Genomic DNA, 21,856 nt, shown 5'->3' on the forward strand with positions numbered 1-21,856 from the left:
TTTTATTGAATCACCAAGTGGAAAGTTACAAAGTTCTCAGGCTTATATCTCAGTTACACAATGCTCAAACACCCATCCCTTCACTAGTGCCCATATTCCACCACCAATAAAAACAAAAACAAAAGCAAAAACAAAATAAACAAACAAACAAAAAAAAAACAGTATACATCCCACCCCTCACCCCCCAACCCACCCCGTATGAGAGTGATAATTTCACTTCCTTTTCTCTTTACCTTGATTACATTCCAGATTTCAACACATAACTCACTATTGTTGTTAGAGTTTCAAAACAGACTCACTATTTTTGTTGGAATTTATCCCCTAAGAATACAGCTCTATTAACAGGGAAACATTTGATAATAAGTTTACCCCTGATGAGAGTGAAGAGATAAAATGTCTTCACTACTGAGGCCGCAAGGTTTACAATTTCTGTATTATAGTAATTAAGTCCACGAAGATTTAAGTTTGAAAATGAATCATTTCCCTTCCTGGAACAGCATGTAGCCAGTTAGTTCACAGTCTCCATACATGGTTGCAAGCACTTGCTGGAACCCCAATTCCTAAAGCTGTCTCTGGTTCCCGCTCGTTCCACATCCACCGGCTCTGCAGAGGCATGGGCACCCGGGCCGAAAACCCGGCTGGCCGGAGCCTAGCACCGTCCCCGGCTGGGGCTGCCCCGGTATCCGGCGGCAGTTTCAAGTTCAAAGCACACATTTTTTTTTTTTCCCGCGCCAAAAGATCATACCTTCTCAACGGACCCACAAAATGTCGGACACCATGCCTTCTCCTGGAGGGAAGAGTGACCAAGAAGGAAGGTTATTTCCTCTGTCAGCCGGCGTGGGGCAAAAGCTTAGTTCACAGTCTCCATACATGGGTGCAAGCACTTGCTGGAACCCCAATTCCTAAAGCTGTCTCTGGTTCCCACTCATTCCACATCCACCGGCTCTGCAGAGGCATGGGCACCCGGGCCAAAAACCCGGCCGGCCGGAGCCCAGCCAATATTGTCTTCTTGTGTCTATACAAAAAAGACATTGTTTTAAAGTAAATTATTCAAAAGGCATAAGGAGAGGAGGAAGGCAATATTATAATATTCAGTGTCCTAGGAAGGTCTGACCTTACAAATTAGCAGAGTCAGATGAGGGGAAAGTTGATTAACTGTTTAGGGGAAGAGAACATAGAGAAGTGATTAGAGCTAAATAAAGGGATGGTAGCACTGTGACAGGAATAACCCAATAAACCTAAACTACCTGAGGCTATGTTATCCTACAGCTTCCCATCATCTTTTTCCCAAGAATTGCTTTAGCTATTTGTGGGTGTTTGTTGTTCCATATGAATTTCAGGAGTGTTTGATCTATTTCTTTGAAGAATGTCATGGGTATCCTTATAGCGATCACATTGAATCTGTATAATGCTTTGGGGAGTATTGCCATTTTGACAATGTTAATTCTCCCAATCCATGATCAGGGGATATGTTTCCATTTCCTTGTGTCCTCTTTTATTTCTTGGAGTAGCATTTTGTAGTTTTCTTTGAACAGGTCTTTTACCTCCTTAGTTTAGTTGATTCCAAGGTATTTGATTTTCTGTGGTATGATTGTGAACGAGATTGCTTTTTTTCATGTCACTTTCCTCTGTTTTGTTATTTGAGTATAGTAAAACCGTGAACTTTTGGGCATTGATTTTATAGCATGCAAATTTACTGTATCATATCATCAGCAAATAGTGAGAGCTTGACTTCTTTCTTTCCGATGTGGATGACCTTAATATCTTTTTCTTGCGTACCCACTATTGAAGTACTTCTAGTACTATAGAGAACAGAAGTGGTGAGAGTGGGCAACTTTGTCCCTGATCTTAGAGGGAAGGCTCTTAGTTTTTTCCAATTGAGGATGATGCTTGCTGTAGGTTTCTGGTAGATGGCTTTGACTATCTTGAGGAAAGTTCCTTCTAAATCCATTTTGATGAAATTTTTCAACATAAAGGGATTTTTGATCTTGTCAAATGCTTTCTCTGCATCTATTGATATGATCATACAGTTCTTTTCTTTTGTTGATATGATGGATTATGCTGATTGATTTCCTAATGTTATTTCATTTTTGCATCCCCAGGATGAATCCCACTTGGTCATGGTTTATGATCTTTTTGATGAGTTGTTGGGTTCTATTTGCTAATATTTTGTTGAGGATCTTCACATTGGTGTTCATAAGGGATATTGGCCTGTAGTTTTCTTTGTTAGTAGTGTCTTTGTTTGCTTTTGGTGTTAGGGAGATATGTGCCTCATAGACACTGTTTGGGAGAGTTCCTGTTTTTTCTATTTCCTGGATAAGCTTGAAAAGAATTCACAACAGGTCCTCTTTCAAAGTTTGGAAGAATTCACTGGTAAATCCATCTGGACCTGGGCTTTTGTTTTTGGGAAGACTTTTGATTCCAGTTTCAATTTCCTTGATATTAATGGGTCTATTCAGGTTCCAAGTATTCTTGGTTCAATCTTGGGAGATTATAGGAATCCAGGAATTTATCCATTTCTTCTAGGTTCTATTGTTTCGTGGCATACAGACTTTCAAAGTAATCTCTAGTGATCTTTTGAATTTCATTTGTTTTTGTTGTGATGTCCTCTTTTCATTTCTGATTCAGTTTATTAGGGTTCTCTCTCTCTCTCTTTCTTTGTGAGTCTTGCTAGTGGTTTAACAATCTTGTTTATTTTCTCAAAGAAACAGCTCTTGATTTCGCTAATTTTTCAGATTATTTTTGGGGTTTCCATGTCATTAATTTCTGCTCTAAATTTTGTTATTTTTTTCTTTCTGCTTGGCTTAGGCTCTTTTTGTTGGTTCTTTTCTAGGATCTTGAGCTGTGAAGTCAAATTATTTAAGTGGGTCCTTTCCTCCTTCCCTGAGAAATGCTTGCAGTGCTATAAAATTTCCCCTTAACATGGCTTTGGCTGCATTCCACAGGTTCTGGTAGCTCATGTCTTTGTTCCCCTTTGTTTCCAAGTATCTTTTGATTTCTTCCTTGATTTCCTTCCTGAGCCATTCATTGTTAACCAGAGTTTTTCAGCTTCCAAGTGTTTGATTTGATTTTTCTTGTCTGTGTATGATGAACATCTATGTTACAGTGTATTGTGGTCTGAGAAGATACTTGATACAATTTATATCTCCCTGATTTCATTGAGATGCGTTTTATGACCCAGCACATGGTCTATTTTGGAATATGTTGTGTAAGCACTGGAGAAAAATGTTTATTCTTTTTTGGGGGGTGTAAACCCCCATATAGATCTATTAGTCCTCTCTCTTCTATCTCTTCCTTCAAAGCCAGTGTTTTCTTGGTGAGTTTTATTTTCGTTGATCTATCGAGGGGTGATAGGACAGTGTTGAAGTCTCTGACTAGCAATGTTTTCCTAACAATGTTCTCCGTAAAATCTGCTAGCAGTTGTTTTAGGCATTTAGCTTGTCCCTCATTAGGTGCGTATACGTTTAGGAGTGTGATTTCTTCCTGTTTTACATGTCCTTTAATAGATAGAAAATGGCCTTTGCTGTCACTCCTAATCTTTCTTCAGCCTGAAATCTGTAACTCTCACTGTAACTGTCATCCCGTTGCTCATCGATATATTCGAGCAGGCACCAGTAACATCTCTCATTGTGAGACTCATTGTTACTGCTTTTGGCATATCCAGTACGAACGGGTAGCTTGCCAGGCTCTGCCGTGCTGGCTCCATACTCTCGGTAGCTTGCCTGCCTCTCCGAGAGGGGCAAAGGAATAGAAAACAGGTCAGCCACGTGAAAGGCGAACGTCCAACCACTGTGCTATCGTTCCAGCCCCACCTGAAATCTATGTTCTCGAGTACTAGTATGACTACCCCAGCTTTTTTGAGGGGTTGCTTGCTTGCAGGATTGTTTTCCATCCTTTGACTTTGAGCCTGTATTTGCTCTGACTGTACAAACTTGTTTCTTGTAAGCAGCAGAATGTTGGTTTCAGTTTATGAATCCATTTTGCCACTCTGTCTCTTAATTGGTGCATTTAGACCATTGGCATTGAGAGAGATTATTGTCATGGGGTTTTGTGCCATCTTTCTGTAGGATATTTTTGTGCTTATAGGTGTTTATCTTGTCTTAAAGGAGCCCCTTTAGTCCTTCTTTTAGGTTTGGTTTTGAGTCTATCAATTTCCGGAGCTGTTGTTTATCTAGAAAATGGTGTATCGTTCCTTTGAATTTGAGTGAGAGTTTAGCCGGATAAAGTATTCTTGGTGAGACATTCATTTTATTTTTTCACTATGTCCCACCATTATCTTCGGGCTTGGAGAGTTTCCTCTGATAGATCCGCTGTAAATCTTAGGGGTGCTCCTTTGTATGTGATTTCCTTCTTTGACCTTGGTGCTTGCAGTATTGTGTCTCTATCTGCGGCATCCATCATTCTGACTATGATATGCCTAGGATTGTTTTTATCAGGTTCTCTTTTAGCCTGCACCCTTCTAGCTCCTTGGATCTGGATGCCTACATTCTCTAACTCTGGGAACTTTTCAGCATCAATTTCTTTAACAGTGACTTTTTCATTATGGTTGCTTCCCTGTCCTTCTGGTACTCCGATGATTCTAATGTTGTTCCTCTTGGAGTCATCCCCTAGGTCTCTGATTCGCCTTAGAGCTCTTTAGAGATCTTTTCCCATTGTTTGTCATTGCGTGTAGGCTTCCTGGTGCTCATCTTCCAGCTCACTGATTCTGTCTTCAGCTGTAGCCATTCTACTGTTGAGGGTACAAACTGAGTTTTTTTTTTTTTTATTTCATCTAGCGAGACTTTTTTGTGACACTTCTGATTGTGGCTTTCTTACTTCTGCTCTCATTTCTTCCTGTATTTTTTTGGCTGTCCATTCCAGTGTTTCTTCAATGTCCTTTAATTTACTGGATGTCTGCTCCATTGTTTCTTTGAGTTCCTTGAACATCCTCAGCATTTCATCTCAGAATTCTTTATCAGAGAGCTCATACTTGTGGGTAACCCCTGTTGAGGTTTCCGGACTCTATTGGAGATTTATGCTGTTTCTTCATGTTGTGGTGGTTTATGAAGATGGAACCGTCTAGTTCGCTAGCACTGTTCCCTCTTTTTGCAGGAAATGGTTCTGGATGGGCTTAGTCAATGGTGGTCAACTTTGTACTTTCTAGGATATGTCCTTCCTCTCAGGCCTCTCTCTGTGACTTATTATAGGCATCTAGTGAAGCTCTGGAGAATATGTTCTTTTATGTTGGGCTTGTACAGCTTCTTGTGTACAGTGGTCCTTTGGTGAGACTGGAGTAGGCCAGTGGACTATTGTCCTGTTGTGTTTGAGGTGTCCAGGGCATTTTGTATAGGATTAGGTGATGGAGGTTGGGATGTGAGTTTAGAGTGGTGGGAGGGACACAGAAGGCCATGCCCACTTCTTTGGGGCCCCCTGCAGTGGAGGCCACACCCCCAGCCAATCCCAGATGCTAGTCCCAAGGCCCCTGGTCCTGACAGGGAGCGCAGACCGATGAACCTGCAGGGAAGAGCGGCTGTGCGGTGGCTAGGTTGGTAGTGCTCCGGGGAATTTGGCCACGTGTTCCCAGATATCTGGTCCGGAGGCTGGCGGTGGGGAAGCACAAGAATTATAATATTCTTTACAGGTTTTTAGTATTCCTTTAGCTTAATAAGAGTTGGTTAGGGATTGTCTGATACATTTTCTACAAATAATTTGTTTTTTGTTTTGGAAAGATAATTTAATTGTAGTACAAGCAATAAGAAAACCATCACTTGGATCATTGGTAAATGTTGTGTAAAGTGGTGATCAATGTACTCACATTGTATAATTGACTCCAAAATTCTTTAAATCTTGCAGAACTAAATATCTCTAAGTACTCATTAAACTTCTTATTTTACCCTCCTCCTTATTTTTTTAAATCACCATTCTGCTTTCTATATCTATGAATTTTGCTAGTTTCAAAGAAGTAGAGTTATGGAGTATAGTATAACATTGGTTTGTTGTTTCTCCCTGACCACAGGAAACTTAGATTTATTGGGTTACACCCATCACAGTGCTGCTGAGGCACACTCATTCCTCTGTATTTATCTTTAACCTCTTTTCTATGCTCTCTTTCCCAACAAGTTAATCACCATTTTCCCCTAAGCAGTGACTTATAAAGCCAAATTCCTCAGAAATCTATGATTTTGTATTTATTAGTGAAATATTGCTTTTCTCTTCTCTTTACGTGCTTTACATAGTTACTTTAGAGCAATGGTCTTTTTCCATAGACAGAGGAAGACAGTTAATGCTATGTTTTTGTGACTTGGGAATTAGTTGACTCTAAATAGTATTCACTCCAGGAAATCTGTTTTCTCAACTTAAGCCTCAGTTCCTAACACCTCAGATGTGGTGTCCCAATGAGCACTAGATGGACCAAGGGCAAGCTGTGAGCTACCCTGGCATTGAAATGGGACAGACTAAGTGCCATAATATTTAACTATAAATTAAGAACATGTAAAATTCTGTCATGATACAAAGATTAACAACTGGATTAGGACCCTGCAAGGTTTAGGAAAGTATAATCTGGCCTGAATACTGTAGTCTGAAATTTATAGTGAAATATCCCAAGGAGAGTCACCCTACAAGCTTACTGTATCTCTTACTATGTGCATACAAAATGACAAATATTATTATTAAGAATTAGAATTAAGATGAATGTTTGAATGATTGTTGGACTAAGGAAAAGAGAAACACAGCCCTGGATGGTATTTTGCCCTTGAGCTGATCTCCTAGCTGTAGGAGATTTTTGTCTTATATTAGAAGATCTTCCCTGGAAGGAAGGGTTTTCATCTGTTAATTGTGCTACCTCATCTAGGTGTAGTAGCTAAACCCAATTTTTGACCAAGGCTGTGAGGGAAAGTACACGGAGAGACTAGCATGGGGGACAGGAGGAGATGGGAATGAGGGGCAGTGTGAGTCTGTAATGGGGAGCTTCATGAGACTAGAACAGGCATGTGGGGAGAATGGGATAAATGGCTACTGACCACCACCCAGCCTGTTGGCCCTGTTCTTTCCTTCATGTTTCTGTTGGTAGTGGCTATAAGCCCGGGTGGGGGAAGAGGCTCATGGTCACAGAATGTTCCTGAAGGATGAGAAAGCCCGCACCACCTCCATTTATTTATTTTATGATTACACAATGGAGTATATATCATTTTGTTAGATGATTTATTTCATTCAGCATAAGTTAAACCTCAAGTTTTAATCATTTTATAGCGTGTGTCAGAAGTTCCTTTATTTTTGTTATGGAATAATATTTCCTAGTGAATTTGTATTGTATTTTTATATATTAGTTCATGCATATATATGTATTAAGTTTATATATATAATAAATATTGGTATGCAGATTTCTTATCAATTAATTTGGGTGTATATACAAAAGTAAGACTATCAGATCATATAATGATCATGCTTTTAGGGTTTTATTTGTGTGTGTGTCAAAACATTTACATTGGTTACAACAGCACTACTTGTTATTTCTGGCTTGCTAGTATGATATTAAAAAGTTTAGCCCGCATCATAGTGAATGTGAGTTAGTATCTAATTGTAATATGGATTTGAATTTTTCTATATGATTTATATTTAACATCTTTTCATGTACATGTAGAAAGATATACATATATGCATATACATAATAAAGCAGTTTATAGCAACATGATGGCATCAATTGTACAATATTATAATTTTACTTCTATATATACTAGTTCTAGTGCCATCGGACATCAAATTTTAATTACCTACTATAAATTTGACTTGAATTATTAACATAGCAATCACAGCCATTGCTTTTACCCGTTCCATTTTGGTTATCACTTGTTTTTCTACCTATGCTTTACAAGTTTGTTTTGATTCTTTAAATTTATTTTATTATCTTCCACATATGAGGAACACAAGAGTATAACTTATTTATTTATACCATTTTTAGAGAACTGTCTATTCAAGTCCTATGTTAACGTTTTCTTGGTGGTGGTTCACATCTAGCAGTGCTCTTGGGTCACCCCAACTTCTAAACTCAGGAATTACTGCTGGAAGACTGTGGGGAACATAATGTGGTTTGTGGTGATTGAACCTGGGTCAGCATGTGCAAGGCAAGTGCCCTACCTGCTATACTATCGCTCCAGCCACCTAGGTTATTTGATTAAATAAGTTTTTTTGTTAAATTATACTTTGTAATATCACTGTCATCCCAATGTTCATCGATTTGCTCAAGCAGGCACCAGAAATGTCTCCATTGTGAGACTTGTTGTTACTGGTTTTGGCATATCAAATACGCCATGGGTAGCTTGCCAAGCTCTGCTTTGCGGGCGGGATACTCTCCGTAGCTTTCTGGGCTCTTCGAGAGGAGCAGAGGAATCGAAACTGGGTCGGCCACGTGCAAGAGAAATGCCCTACCCAGTTGGAACTATTTTCTCTATACCCTCTCTATATATTATTTACTACTCATAATTCACAGTGTTGCTATTGGATATCTTCTTTGTATAACTGTCATCCTTTCTTGGTGATGTGTCTCTTTTCTCCTCTTAATGTACCATCCTTTCGTTTCTCTCCTTTTTTATTACCTCAAGTCTGTTGTTCCTCTTACCATGTCATGTATTTATTCAGGGTAGAAGTATTTTGGGACCTGGGTGAGGCGGAGGAAAGCAGACACTGTGGAGGTGGGTGTGGTATTGGAACAGCATATGCATGAGCCAATCACTAGCATGATTTAAGTTACAGATTATCAATTAAAATTATAACAAAAGTGTAAAAATCTAAACACCTTAAATATTATATGTGGCCATTTCTTCTGACATGGTCTCTTTTTTGAAAATTCTCATTTTGTCTAACAATTCACTTAAACTGTGTGTGTTTATGTGTGTGTTTGTGTGTGTATGTGTGTGAAAAGAGAAAGAGGAAAGAGAAATAGAGAGTTTTCATTTTTTTTTACTTTCTGCTCATTGTGTGAACTACAAGCTAAAATGTACATTCATCTAATACATTATATTTTTATAGTCAAAAATCTGTTTCATTCTCATTTATATTTTACAGAGTTCAAAAATAAATTGGTAATTATTTCAAGGCATAAATTCTTCTTTTAAACTATTCTATTTATTTTTCAAATTATGATACATGATAATTTGCAAATTATTATTGCAGACTTCAGAGGATTAAATCTACTTATTTTTATCTCCTCTTACTCCAAGTCAGATTTTTTGCATGCATTTGTATTTTTTCCCTTTGATCTCCTAGTAGAATTTACTAAAGAGCAGAAATTTTGAGGATCTGAGTTGAAGAATTTTTATTATTCACACAAATTATTTGAGCTAAATTCTGCTACTAAGAGGAAACATTAGTCATTATAAGATTGGAAACAATTTAATTGCATTTCTCTCCCACCCAATAAGTGGACACTCTGTTTAAAAATGAGTAATTAGTAATATCTTGACCAGTTCTTTGTTTATATACATTTTTGTAATGAAGAAAGAACATAGAAAACATAAGTTGTGTGTGTGTTTCAGTGTGTGTGTTGGGAAGGGGGGTGCAGTAATTGTGCTACCATTGCTAGTATTTTGACTCTCTCAACTCTTTGCTCAGGAGTTGCTCCCTGAGATGCCAAGAGGGAAATATTTCCAAGGGCTAGACCCGGCTTCTTGAGCTACCTCTCTCTTTCTCCAAGTAATGTTAGATTTATTCATTTCTAAATGATTATTTCTGTGATCAGAGCATAGTACATATGGTAAGTCACTTTCCTTAAATGCAGCAATTTTGGCTCAATCGCTGGCTCCGTGGTATCATGTATGGTTGATTACACCAGCAGGAGTCATTCCTGCACATAGATCCAGGAGTAAGCCATAAACCTAGTTATACTGAAAAATTCAAAACAAAACAAAAAAAAATGGTCTTTTAAAGTAGGGAGGTCTTTTTGCTTCACTCACCTTCACTGAGATTGTAGATCTTCAGATGACAGAACTGGGATAATTATTTTTTAACTCTTCTGCTCTTTGTGAATTTAAAGATTAAATGTCTGGCACTGAATAGCTATTAAAAAACAAATCTCCAGATTTTCATTACAATGTTTTTTTCCCCTATGTCTGTACCCATCTCCATGCACCCATTTGCCTGCATATGTAGAGTTATCATTATATTATTATAGTAAGTTATTATTAAGAGATTTCTTATTTGATTTTCTCAACAATGCATCTAAAATACTTTATAATACACCAGGGCATTTTATAACTAAATAAAGCTTTCACAATATCTAACCCATTTGAGTTAAAAAGTGAGAGTTTATGGAAATGGAAAATTGATCTTCTAATAACCTAACTCAGAGATCTTGAAAAGACTGACTTGGAAACTAGAATTTAAGCATCAGAATTTTTCAAGTATTCTATTTTTAAAAACCAGTAAATGCATAGCAATTGTTTATTTTATCTCCCTCATGGTGAATGTAGCAGGGCAGTTTAAAAGAACCATATTTGGACATTATTAACGGTAAAATTATGTGCTTTATAGCAAACATAAAGTTGATAGTTCAAAACTCCTTGTCTATTGGATTAAAAGGAGCAATATTAGAAATAAAATTGAGGGATGGAGAAATAATACAGTGGGTAGAGCAGTTGCTTTGGATACAGCCAACCTGGGTCAAATCCATGGTACACATATGGTTCCCTGAGAGCTGCCAGGAGTGATCTCTGAGCACAAAGTCAGAAGAAGTCCTGTGCATAGCCAGGTTTATCCCAAAAGCCAAGTAAAATAAAATTAAATTAACCAAATATGTGATTAGATATATACTGTTAAAAATAAGCCTGAAAACTTAAATGTATGGTTTTCTATCTCGGCTCTACTAAAAATTGTATATTTAATTTGAAATTAATTTTTCATTTCACTACTGATAAGTTGAAAGCAATATTGTTTATATACGGGTAGAAGTACTAAAAGATAAATTGTATTAGGTCACACATAGAACTAAGTGTGATAAAATAATAATGTTCACATTATTTAACAATATGTGCACTGGTGAAGGTATGGGTGTTTGAGCATTGTGTAACTGAGACTTAAGCCTGAAAGCTTTGTAACTTTCCACATGGTGATTCAACAAAAAATAAAGAAAAAAGAAAGGTATTGATGAGAAATATTCATGTTGAGTTAAATAGATGAAGAAAATTATTGTGGCTGGGATGAACAGGAGAACTGATTTTGCTTTATGAATGAAGTGTTATTATTTTGCATAAGAACTGGGAAAGTGAAAATAAAAATTAATGAAAATATTATAAGTGTAGATATTAATATAATGCCTTGTTGGTTCAAAAGGATCAAAACAAGTCTAGAATTCTGAAAAAAATATCAATGTGATGATGTCTGATAATCAAATAATAATAGTGATAGAAGTAGCGTTAGATATAGTTTCAATTCATGCTAAGTAATTTAGGTATATTTTCTGGATGATTGGAAACCATAATGTCCCTTAGGCAAGCAAAGGTTATGATCCTGAGTTTCTAGTCAAAAAAATAAAACGACAACTTAAGATTGATTTGAAAGAGGAAAAGACTAGATACTATAATAGTATTGAATGCATAAATATATTTGAAATGGAATGAACATAGAATTGACTAGAAATCAGTGGATATTAATGACTTACATTTAGCTACATTTTCTAATTTAAGTTCAAAATATAATTTAGTTCATATGAATATGAGTGAATCTGTTTGAAATAAATAGTAGGCTTTAGATTTGCTGAGATACTCTACCCAAAAAAACCTTGAAGGAAATAAATTTTACAGGAAATATAGACTATTCCATTATTTTTACAATAGAGCGAAATTTTGTACTTAACACAAAAGCATTGCATTTTTAAGTTTATAAAGTACTCCTCAATCCTACATGAAACTGAATAAATATACATCAACCTATTTTAATATTCACAGCAATCCTATGTATCTTATCTATAATTAACCCCATTTTTAAGACCAAACAAGGCTAAAAAACACTTAAATGCCTTGATTAATAGCAAAAACTGAACACCCAACCTGGAATATAAACCTAAGTTTTCTCATCACAGCAGTTCTCTAAGCAATCAATTAAACCTCGAGGTAAAAGGTTTCAGAGGATTAAAAACCCTTCCTGAAGCATATAAACATCAGATACCACAAGGTTAGCTCCATAAAGATGTTATGTTAATATTTTTTGAGTGACTAAAGAACTAAATGGGGCTCACTAAAATAAATGAAATTTTTGTGTTTTGAGTTGAGTAATGAAGACAGTCCACACTGAACTTTATAACTTTACTGGTAAATTAATGGGTAATGATGACTTGCATAGTAAGTGTTGCTTAAGGTAAGCTGAAACATGAGGAAGGTCTTTAAAAGGGCACTGTGATTGTTATTTAGAGACAATAATTGGTGGAGGATGGCTCAGCAAAAAAAAAAAAAAACAAAAAAAAAAACAAAACAACACTCCACTTACAGTGGAGGATTCAAATATATGGAGGAATCCACGAGGCAAATCATATTCTTGTCCACATGTCTCATGTATTCTTTTCTTAAGTAGCACTGTAGCACTATCATCCCATTGTTCATCTATTTGCTCCAGCGGGCACCAGTAATGTCTCCATTATGAGACTTGCTGTTACTGTTTTTGGCATATTGAATATGCCACAGGTAGCTTGCCAGGCACTGCCGTGCGGGCAGGATACTCTTGGTAGCTTGCTGGGCTCTCCGAGAGGGACAGAGGAATCAAACCCGGGTTGGTTGTGTTCAAGACAAATGCTCTACCACTGTGCTATCGCTCCAGTCCTTTTCTTAAGTAAGTTGATGATTTCTATAAGAGGAAAATCTAATACGATGTGGTATCTTTAAGAAATGAGACAATGGAAACAGGTAGAAATATGACCAAGCTAAGTGGTCTTGGATCCTGCAGGTATTTCTTATGGACAGCAGTGCCAGGGAATTTATTAGAACCTTCCAAATCTTAGAACTCTCCCAAGACTTTCTTAATCAAAATCTTTGTCAGATTTTAGGTGTCTTGAAAATGAAAGCAAACAAACAACAAAACTGGTCAGTCCATACAAAAGTCCATATTTTACTGATGCTCAAAGTACCAATCAATAAAAAATGCAATTTGGGCTGAGAAAGAGCTTTATCAGCCACGAGTCAGCAAATTGTAAGATGAGGGACTCATGTCTGCAAAATACCATCTTCTCTCTATGGTCTCAAGAATAGGTTTGGAGAGAGAGTACAATTGCAGAATTTTTTTAAATTTTTCTTAAAAATAAAAGTTGTGTAGACCTGTGAATGGCAGAATGATAAAAAAAAAATCACTCAAGGGCTTGCCTTTTGGGTGCACTTCCATCATTTCTGCTAACCTAAACAAAATAATGGCTAGACGTTTGGGATAAGTAAAAGATGAGGACTTTCTTTTTTATATTTAGGCTTTAGAATAAGGTAAGATAAGAACAACTATGCTTTTCCAGAAGAGTTTTCTGGTGTGTGTGTGTGTGTGTGTGTGTGTGTGTGTGTGTTGCTGACTTCTAATTCAGCTCTTAATTTCTTTATGAATTCAAGTATGCTAGAGTATATGCTAAATTATAAAATAAAGACAAGATGCTCAAATGCCACAGATATCAAGCTGGCCTACTTTGATATTTTTAAAGATGTTCTAATATACATTAATCTTTCTTTAAATTTTAGTTTGTATCTTTAAAGTATGCCACTGTATAAAAGCCTAAATCTTATCATTTTTATGAAAGATGATTTACTAATTAAGACATAGTGACCGAAATACTCGTATTGGTTGTACTGAATTGATACTTTACATTTCAGTTATTTTTCTAAATTCAATAGTGGGAACGTTTTCAAAAGGCTGTTAATTTTTTTTCTCATATCTATGTTATTTTCTGTTTGGAAAGATGTTCAACTCCAGTGATTCTTTTAAAAGAGTTGAATTATTTTATTGCATTTCAGTAACATATTGGCACTTCAAACATAAAATAACCCATTTTCTTAAGGCCCACAAGTACTTTCTCCTAACCAGAAAGATGTGCTACCAACTGCAGAAGCTATTATTCTAACTTGAATTGTGGTCACCTTGGCCCATAAGATGGCTGCCCCTTTCTGCTGCTGAGTGTTTATTGGTGAATCATTGACTGTTAGTGTAATTTCAGTGCTAATTGTTGCTTCAGGTTTCCAAATGGCTCAGCAGTAAGACATTAATGATTATTCATGCCTTAAGAAGGGCTGATAAAGGAATGAGATTACAATCTTGTACAATTTTAGCTAACAAATTAAAGTGTAAATTAAATTTTCCTTGAGACAGAAAATAACTGACTTGGAGACCTAAAAAAAAATGAGAAGCTACATTCACTTTTAATTTTGTCCTTCCTGTCTTGCAGATATTCAGAGTATCCGAGGGCTGGCTGTGGATTGGATCTCACGTAATTTATACTGGATTAGCTCCGAGTTTGATGAAACACAAATTAATGTGGCACGATTAGATGGCTCTTTGAAAACCTCAATTATCCATGGAATCGATAAACCACAGTGTCTTGCAGCTCACCCAGTCAGGGGGTAAAGTATGATTATTTTTTTTCAGTTTTTCAAAAATATCATGCAGACCTGTCCCCATTTTATATGAAATCATCATATAATTCAAAGGTCAAATATTTCAGACACCCATTTAAAAAAAAACAAATGTGAATATGAAAATTATAAAATCAACCCCTGGTTATATCTCTTGTTTTCATGAAATTAAATTGTTGTATTATGGTAAGATTTAATTAATTTATGTTTCTAAGGCATGATGGTTCAGAATTTAAAAAAAATATGAGAGAGAGACAAGGGGAGGTGACTGATATCATTTTGAGTCTAAACTGTGAACAACATATTTATTGCATATCTATACTTTAACTGCTGACTAGATTCAGTTCTCCCATCTTTTACCTAGCCATTATGCTATTATGTTCTACATAGAAAACCTGTGCAGAGCTAAAAGAAATTGTTTCTTCCCAGAACTTTCAACAGGAATGTTTGAAATGCTTTTGTTTTCTTGTATGGTATCTAATTTCCTCAAGTCAGGGGAATTCAATCTATCTGATTACTTTCAAAGGAAATAATTTAATGAAACTATAGTTAAACATGCAGTTTTAAATATAGGAGGAAAAAAGAAATGAGGTAACTTCTTCAAGGACAGGGTGAAGCAGATGTGGTAGGTGTGTCTTCCCAGGTGTGTATGTTGGCAACATCAGCAAGTTACTCACTAAATGGAGGCTTTTTTGAAAAGAATTAATTCTGACACAATACGGTACTTTGACCCTGTTTAATAAATTTCTAGTCAGCAAGCAAATCTACATCTAATATTTTTAATCATGTCTCTTGAATTAAGAAAACTCTACTGGACAGATGGAAACACAATTAACATGGCCAACATGGATGGCAGTAACAGCAAGATTCTCTTTCAGAATCAAAAGGAACCAGTCGGTGAGTACTCTCTCCATTGTTTCTAAATAGCATTTAATATGACACACCTGTAGTCAAACAATATGTCTCAGATCTACAGTTTGAAAGAAAATATTAAAGATTAATTATATATATTAAGTAAGGAACTTATCTATTAATTCAGTGGGTTTAAGTAAAGTAAAAATGAGACTATTTATGACACAAACGTTGATCTTTTCAGGAGTGGGTCCAGGTTCTATCCCTGACACTATATGGTCTAGCCTTGTCCAAGTGCTGCCCGTATCAATCCCCAAGTACAAAGTCAGCAGTTGTACAATTCTGGCCCAAGAGCACCTCTATCCATAAAAAGAATATGGCCTTTTAATAAAGAAATTTTCAGTATACTAAGTAATGTAAATACTGAAACTTAATATTATGAAAGAACAGATTTTATTTTCTTTTGTCATTGACATGTTACAATGAAAATGAAACGCACTATGGCTTTCTTGATCATCTTTGCTTAGTCTTATTAAGAGTTTCAGTAATTTAAAGCTAAGTAGTGTATACTTTTCTTTCATTCTTTTTCAAAGTGTTGATTTAGTTGGCCATTCTACTTATATCAGTCGCTGAAAGTCATAATATAAAACGTCATGGTGCTGAAAGTCAGTTTTGACTCATTCCTCCTAAAAGATATTTTTGAAATTTTTAAGCACATTTTTTTCAAAATATAATATATGCCAGATTTGACCATAGAAATTAAAGTTAAATATTAAACAATTCTTTCCTAATTTTCAACATGTCTCATTACATTAAGAGACAATAATTTTATTGCTTACTTGTTGTCTTATAATACATTTTTAAAAAATATATAATAAAAACTTGATTTTGTTATTTTGTTAAATATGAACATGGTAGAATATATAACATGTACTTAAAACACTTCTTTAAGATGCCAGACGATAGTCAAGTGGCCACACAACCTAGATTTAATTCCCAGGACCAGATTGTCCCAAGCATTGCCAGTTGATTTCCTGAAGTCCACAACCTGCAGTTTTGGGTGTGGTTCTCCAGGCCCCTAACAATACTGGGTGTGGTGCTTGAGGTCCCCATTGCTGCCAGGGTGACCCAGTGTACCTGGCACTGCAAGGTCTCAGGAGCATTGCATCCTTCAGGCCTTGTTGGGCGTGCCTACCGAGTTCATAGAAAAATCACTATAGCATCCAGCAAGACTGCCTGAACACTGCTTGATGGCCAACTTAAATATTTTATATGGGTTGAAGATAGTCTATTATAAAACTTGATAGGAAAATCAGCATTCTGTGAATACTTTCAACACTTTATATTCTGATAAGTATTTTTTAGTGTTTGTAGTATGAATGCCCTTGTAGCTCGTTTTTAGTATTGACTCAATGAGAGAGTGGATTTTCAGCTATGGATCATGAGTGGAGGGGAGAAGGCAGATGGAATAGAGAAGGGATCACTAAGAAAATGATGGCTGGAGGAATCAGTCAGGATGGGAGATATATGCAGAAAGTAGAAAATGGACCCAGCATGATGATCTCTCAGTGTCTGTGTTGCAAGGCATAAAGCCCAAAAGTAGAAAAAGAGTATGGGGAATATTGTCTGCCATGGAGGGGGAGGGTGGGAAAGGAGGGGTATACCGGGGGTATTGGTGGTGGGGAATGTGCACTAGTGGAGGGATGGGTGTTTGATCATTGTGTGATTGTAACTCAGACAAAAAACCTTGTAACTATCTCACAGTGATTCAATAAATTTTTTTTAAAAAGAGTGGGTTTTCAAAAGTAATTATTTTAAGATTTTTGAAAAGTAATTATCTTAACATAGAATGAATGTATGATATAAAGTGATACTCTAAGTATCTTTATTCTTTGGACTGCTTGTTCTAAGATTTGATACACAACTGAAATCCAATATAGTATTAGGAATTAAAAGTAAATTGAAATGCTAATAGTTGTGTATAGAAGATGATATAACAGTAGGAAAAAGAGACTATGTGTTAGGTCCTATATAAAAGTCTTAATTTGAACTAAAGCTATTCAACTGGTGCTTATCTGGAATTGTTAGGAATATTTAGCATGGAAAAGTGTGTATGATACTAATAATATGATCAAATAAAGTGCTTATGTCATAATATTGTATGGTAACCTACATATAAATATCACTGAATATGCTTCTTTCTATTAGGAAAACCTTATTTTCTTTAATATAATATACATTTCCCTACTCAAAATAAATTAAGGCAGAACTAACAGCTTATTTTGTAAGAGTTCATAAGATAGCCTTTATTATAATTGTCTCATTTGTAGTTAGTCTTGTAGTTATCTGCACCAGGTATTTTCTTAACCCTATTGAATAAAGATTTAAATTCAACAGCAACTATTCGATTTCCATCTTATACCATTTATTATTTTAAAATTTTGTAAAAACTAATGATACATTTTAATCCTATCTCTTGCAAGATGTGCTATTTTGTTGAAAGTAATACACAATCACATTGCAAGTTATATAATAGATTGGCATTGTTATATATGATTTGTGAATCAGATAGAGATTTTTATAATCCCATTCTCTTTATCAGATTTTGTGTGAGGTTTTATGATTAAAAATTTGACATTTTTCCTTTCCTCAATGAGAAATCTCTTCAGATTTCATTAAGCAAATTTAATTTAGTCACCTATAACAGTTTACTGTTTTCTTGTTGATACTTATATTCCTCATCTATCAAATCAAGACAACATAGTAATCTTAAAATGTTCAAAGAAAGGAGGCCAGAGTGATAGTACAGCAGGTAGGGCATTTGCCTTGCATGCGGCTGACCCGGGTTCGATCCCCGGCATCCCATATAGTCCCCCCAAGCACCGCCAGGAGTAATTCCTGAGTGCAAAGTCAGAAGTAACCCCTGAGCATCGCTGGGTGAGACCCAAAAAGCAAAAAAAAAAAAAAAAAAAAAGGTCAAAGAAGGATTGGATGAGGAAAAATAAATGAGAAAAGAATATGATTGCTAATAGCAGCACTCGCCTCTCTCAGGGCTAGAGTGATGGTATAGAAGACAGGGCATTTACCTTGCACTTGTCTAAATAGGCATAATCCCTTTCAGACCCATTTAGATAACTCTTTGTTTGTTTGTTTGCTTTTGCATTTTGGGTCACACCCAGTGATGCACAGGGGTTACTCCTGGCTCATACACTCAGGAATTTTTCCTGGCAGTGCTTGGGTGACCATATGGGATGCTGGGAATAGAATCCGGGTTGGCCTTGTGCAAGGCAAATGCCCTACCTGCTGTGCTATCTCCCCAACCCCCCATTCAGATATCTTTTTAAGACAACAATTTTGTCTTAGTTTTATAGATGAGGAATATAAGTATCACCAAGCAAACAGTAAACTGTATAGGTCACTGAGTTAAATTTAGTCAATGAAATCTGAAGGATTGTAGCAAATAACTTCCTCATGAGGAAAGGAACAATGTCAAATTTTTAATCACCAAACCTCATAAAAAATCTGACAAAATACCCTATAATTGCTGAGCACTGCTGGGTGTGACTTTTACTTATATGTTTTTCATAATTAGCTAAATATATGATAATTAAATAAGTACAAGAATGTTCATAGTATAAAAGTTTAGAAAAAGCCTAATTCTTCATCAAAAGGAAAAATACAGTCTATTTTCTGAATTATTATATGTACATACACATGTATCTGTATATAGCACTGTCTGTACCACTGTCATCCCATTGTTCATCAGTTTGCTTGAGTGGGCACCAGTAACATCTCCATTGTGAGACTTGTTGTTACACAAGTCTTGCCAGGCTCTGCCGTGTGGGCAGGATACTCTTAGTAGCTTGCCGGGTTCTCCGAGAGGGACAGAAAAATATCTGTATATATACACATTTATACATACTTAGAAAATAGATCTCCAATATTTGTGATGGAGTTGATACATACATAGTATGAAAATATTTTTTAAAACTACAAATATATATAACATTCATTTATATTGCTTCTGAAAATGCTTATTTATTAAATTATTGACAAATATTAGAAACATATAATTTAATTTAATAATAATTATATTTGGTAAATGTGAATAATGATACCTGAAATAGAATACTCATAATTAAAAGAAAATTATTGTATTTGAAAATTAATTCATATGTCATAGAAATTTTCAAATTAAATATAAGATGATATCAATATAATCAAGCTCTGGAACTTATGAACAACACTTGTTTCATGGGTAAAAATTTCTTAGAATAGCAAAGCTATAATATTAAAATATCGAATAATAAAACTATATAACTGATGATAATATTTTATGTTTTGGTTTTGGTCCTCATTTATAAAGGTAGACCTTCATTTTATGAATTCCTTGTCATTATTTTACTCATTTAAAATGCATTAAATGTGTTTTCTAAAGATAATTTGCACAAATATACCCTTCACCAGCTGACTGAAAAATCAATCTGTTATGGTTATATAAGGGAGTTGTGTATATGTCAATATTCCATGAACGAAACTGAATCGATAGTTTGTGAATGGAAATAGATGATAAATCAGTAAATTGATACATTATGATTTATGTCATATGCAGAGTATAGATATGGATATAGTTGCATATATAAATAAAGTGGATCTATTTTAAGGATTTGCTCCATGAGACATATCTAAGCAAATATGAGAGGCTGGATTGCAAACAGTTATTTTCTTCTGAAAAACATCAGTCAGTCCTGTTATTTACATTATTAAATGTTTATATCAGGCTCTCCCAGTTTCGTTTTTTTTATACACTAAAATAAATTTATCCAATGTTAACTCACTGTAGATATTACTTAAATATACAAAATACTTGGGTTTCTGATTGCTTGAATAACCTGAACATATATGGCCTATGTTAATACATAAAACTAACACAAGTGATGACACAAACTAGACTGTTTTATAAGCAAGTGCACCAACAGTGTTTGTGGTGATCCAAATAGAGGTTTATATAAATACTTTTTCTAAAATTTGAATAAAATTTCTATTAAAATTAGATGGAAAATGAGCAAAATGTTAACTGTTATTTAGTAGTCCAACTTTGTATTGGAGGCTTGACAAATTGTTTTTCTTTACTTAAGTTGCTATGTTGACTTAGCACAACAGGTAGGGCGTTTGCCTTGTTTGCCTTGCACGCGGCTGATCCGGGTTTGATTCTTCATCCCTCTCGGAGAGCCCGACAAGCTACTGAGAGTATCCTGCCTGCATGGCAGAGCCTGGCAAGCTACCTGTGGCATGTTCAATATGCCAAAAACAGTAACAAGAAGTCTCACAATGGAGATGTTATTGGTGCCCACTCAAGCAAATTAATGAACAATGGGATGACAGTGCTAAAGTATGTTATAGTGACCTTACAATGCAGAAGTGCTTGATAATGTTTTACAACAGTCAAACTAATATTTCTAAATTAATATTGCTAGACTTTTAAAATAAAAAATAAGAAAATAACTGCTCAAAAACAATTTTATCATAGTGACAATTAAGCCATAGTAACTTGAGTGACAAAGTTGCTCAAATGTAGTCTTTGTGTCTCTCAAAGTATCATGTTATATGTAATTTTTGAATATTATCCTCTGGCAATAGTTGTGCTAAGTTTGCATATTAATGAGAGTCAGAAACACGAAGTATGGATCAATGCTTTGGATTTTATGCATCTGAGAATTGTAAATACATACATATTTTATCTTCTATTAGCTGCAGAGTAATAGGGTGCATTAGAGAGATAAGCACCTTCCTCATAAAGGAAATTGTAGTGTTGCTGAAAAGCATTTATTCTAGTCCTATGTCTTCTGTTATTTTAAAAAACCTTTCCATCCATTGTTTCATTCTCCAAACACTTAATATAGGTATTCCTTTGTCCAGATATATTACCCAAAATCTGTTGGTTTCCTATTGATCAAGCAGATTTTAACACAAACATTGTTGTTTTAAGGTAGCTTTTTCTGAACTCACAGACAACTCTACAAAATAAACACTTTGACACCACTATTTCACATTTTAATTTTCATGATTATTTCAATTTTCTGTTTGTTATTTTAAAAAAGGGAAAGTTACACCCAGCAATTGTAAAGGTATACTCCTGGCTCTGCACTTGAAATTACCCCTGACAACTCAGAGACAGTATGAGATACCAGGGACCAAATCTGGGTAGGTAATGTGTGAGGTAAATGCCTTTCCTACAGGACTACACTCCCCAACATTTGTTATTTTATTGTTTATTGCTACTTTACAGCTAGAAAGAATGAAATCAAGTACTAAGTCTGTTCTGTCCACAGACCAGTATTTGAATATTTGACATAGATTTATTACTGTATCACTCTATCACTGCTATCCCATTGCTCATCGATTTGCTCGAGTGGGCACCAGTAACGTCTCCATTG

General features: G+C 35.4%; 1 protein-coding gene across 1 annotated transcript in view; it reads left to right on the top strand.

Annotated features, from left to right (window-relative positions):
* LRP1B (LDL receptor related protein 1B) overlaps positions 1-21,856 on the top strand; it is a 1,943,003-nt gene that overhangs the window by 1,295,957 nt on the left and 625,190 nt on the right. Inside the window, exons 30-31 of the mRNA XM_055124030.1 lie at positions 14,381-14,555; positions 15,370-15,464. Coding sequence (XP_054980005.1) covers positions 14,381-14,555; positions 15,370-15,464 — 270 coding nt within the window. The remainder of the gene's footprint in view (positions 1-14,380; positions 14,556-15,369; positions 15,465-21,856) is intronic.

This window comes from Sorex araneus, chromosome 1 (genome assembly GCF_027595985.1).
Source record: "Sorex araneus isolate mSorAra2 chromosome 1, mSorAra2.pri, whole genome shotgun sequence".
Taxonomy (NCBI): domain Eukaryota; kingdom Metazoa; phylum Chordata; class Mammalia; order Eulipotyphla; family Soricidae; genus Sorex; species Sorex araneus.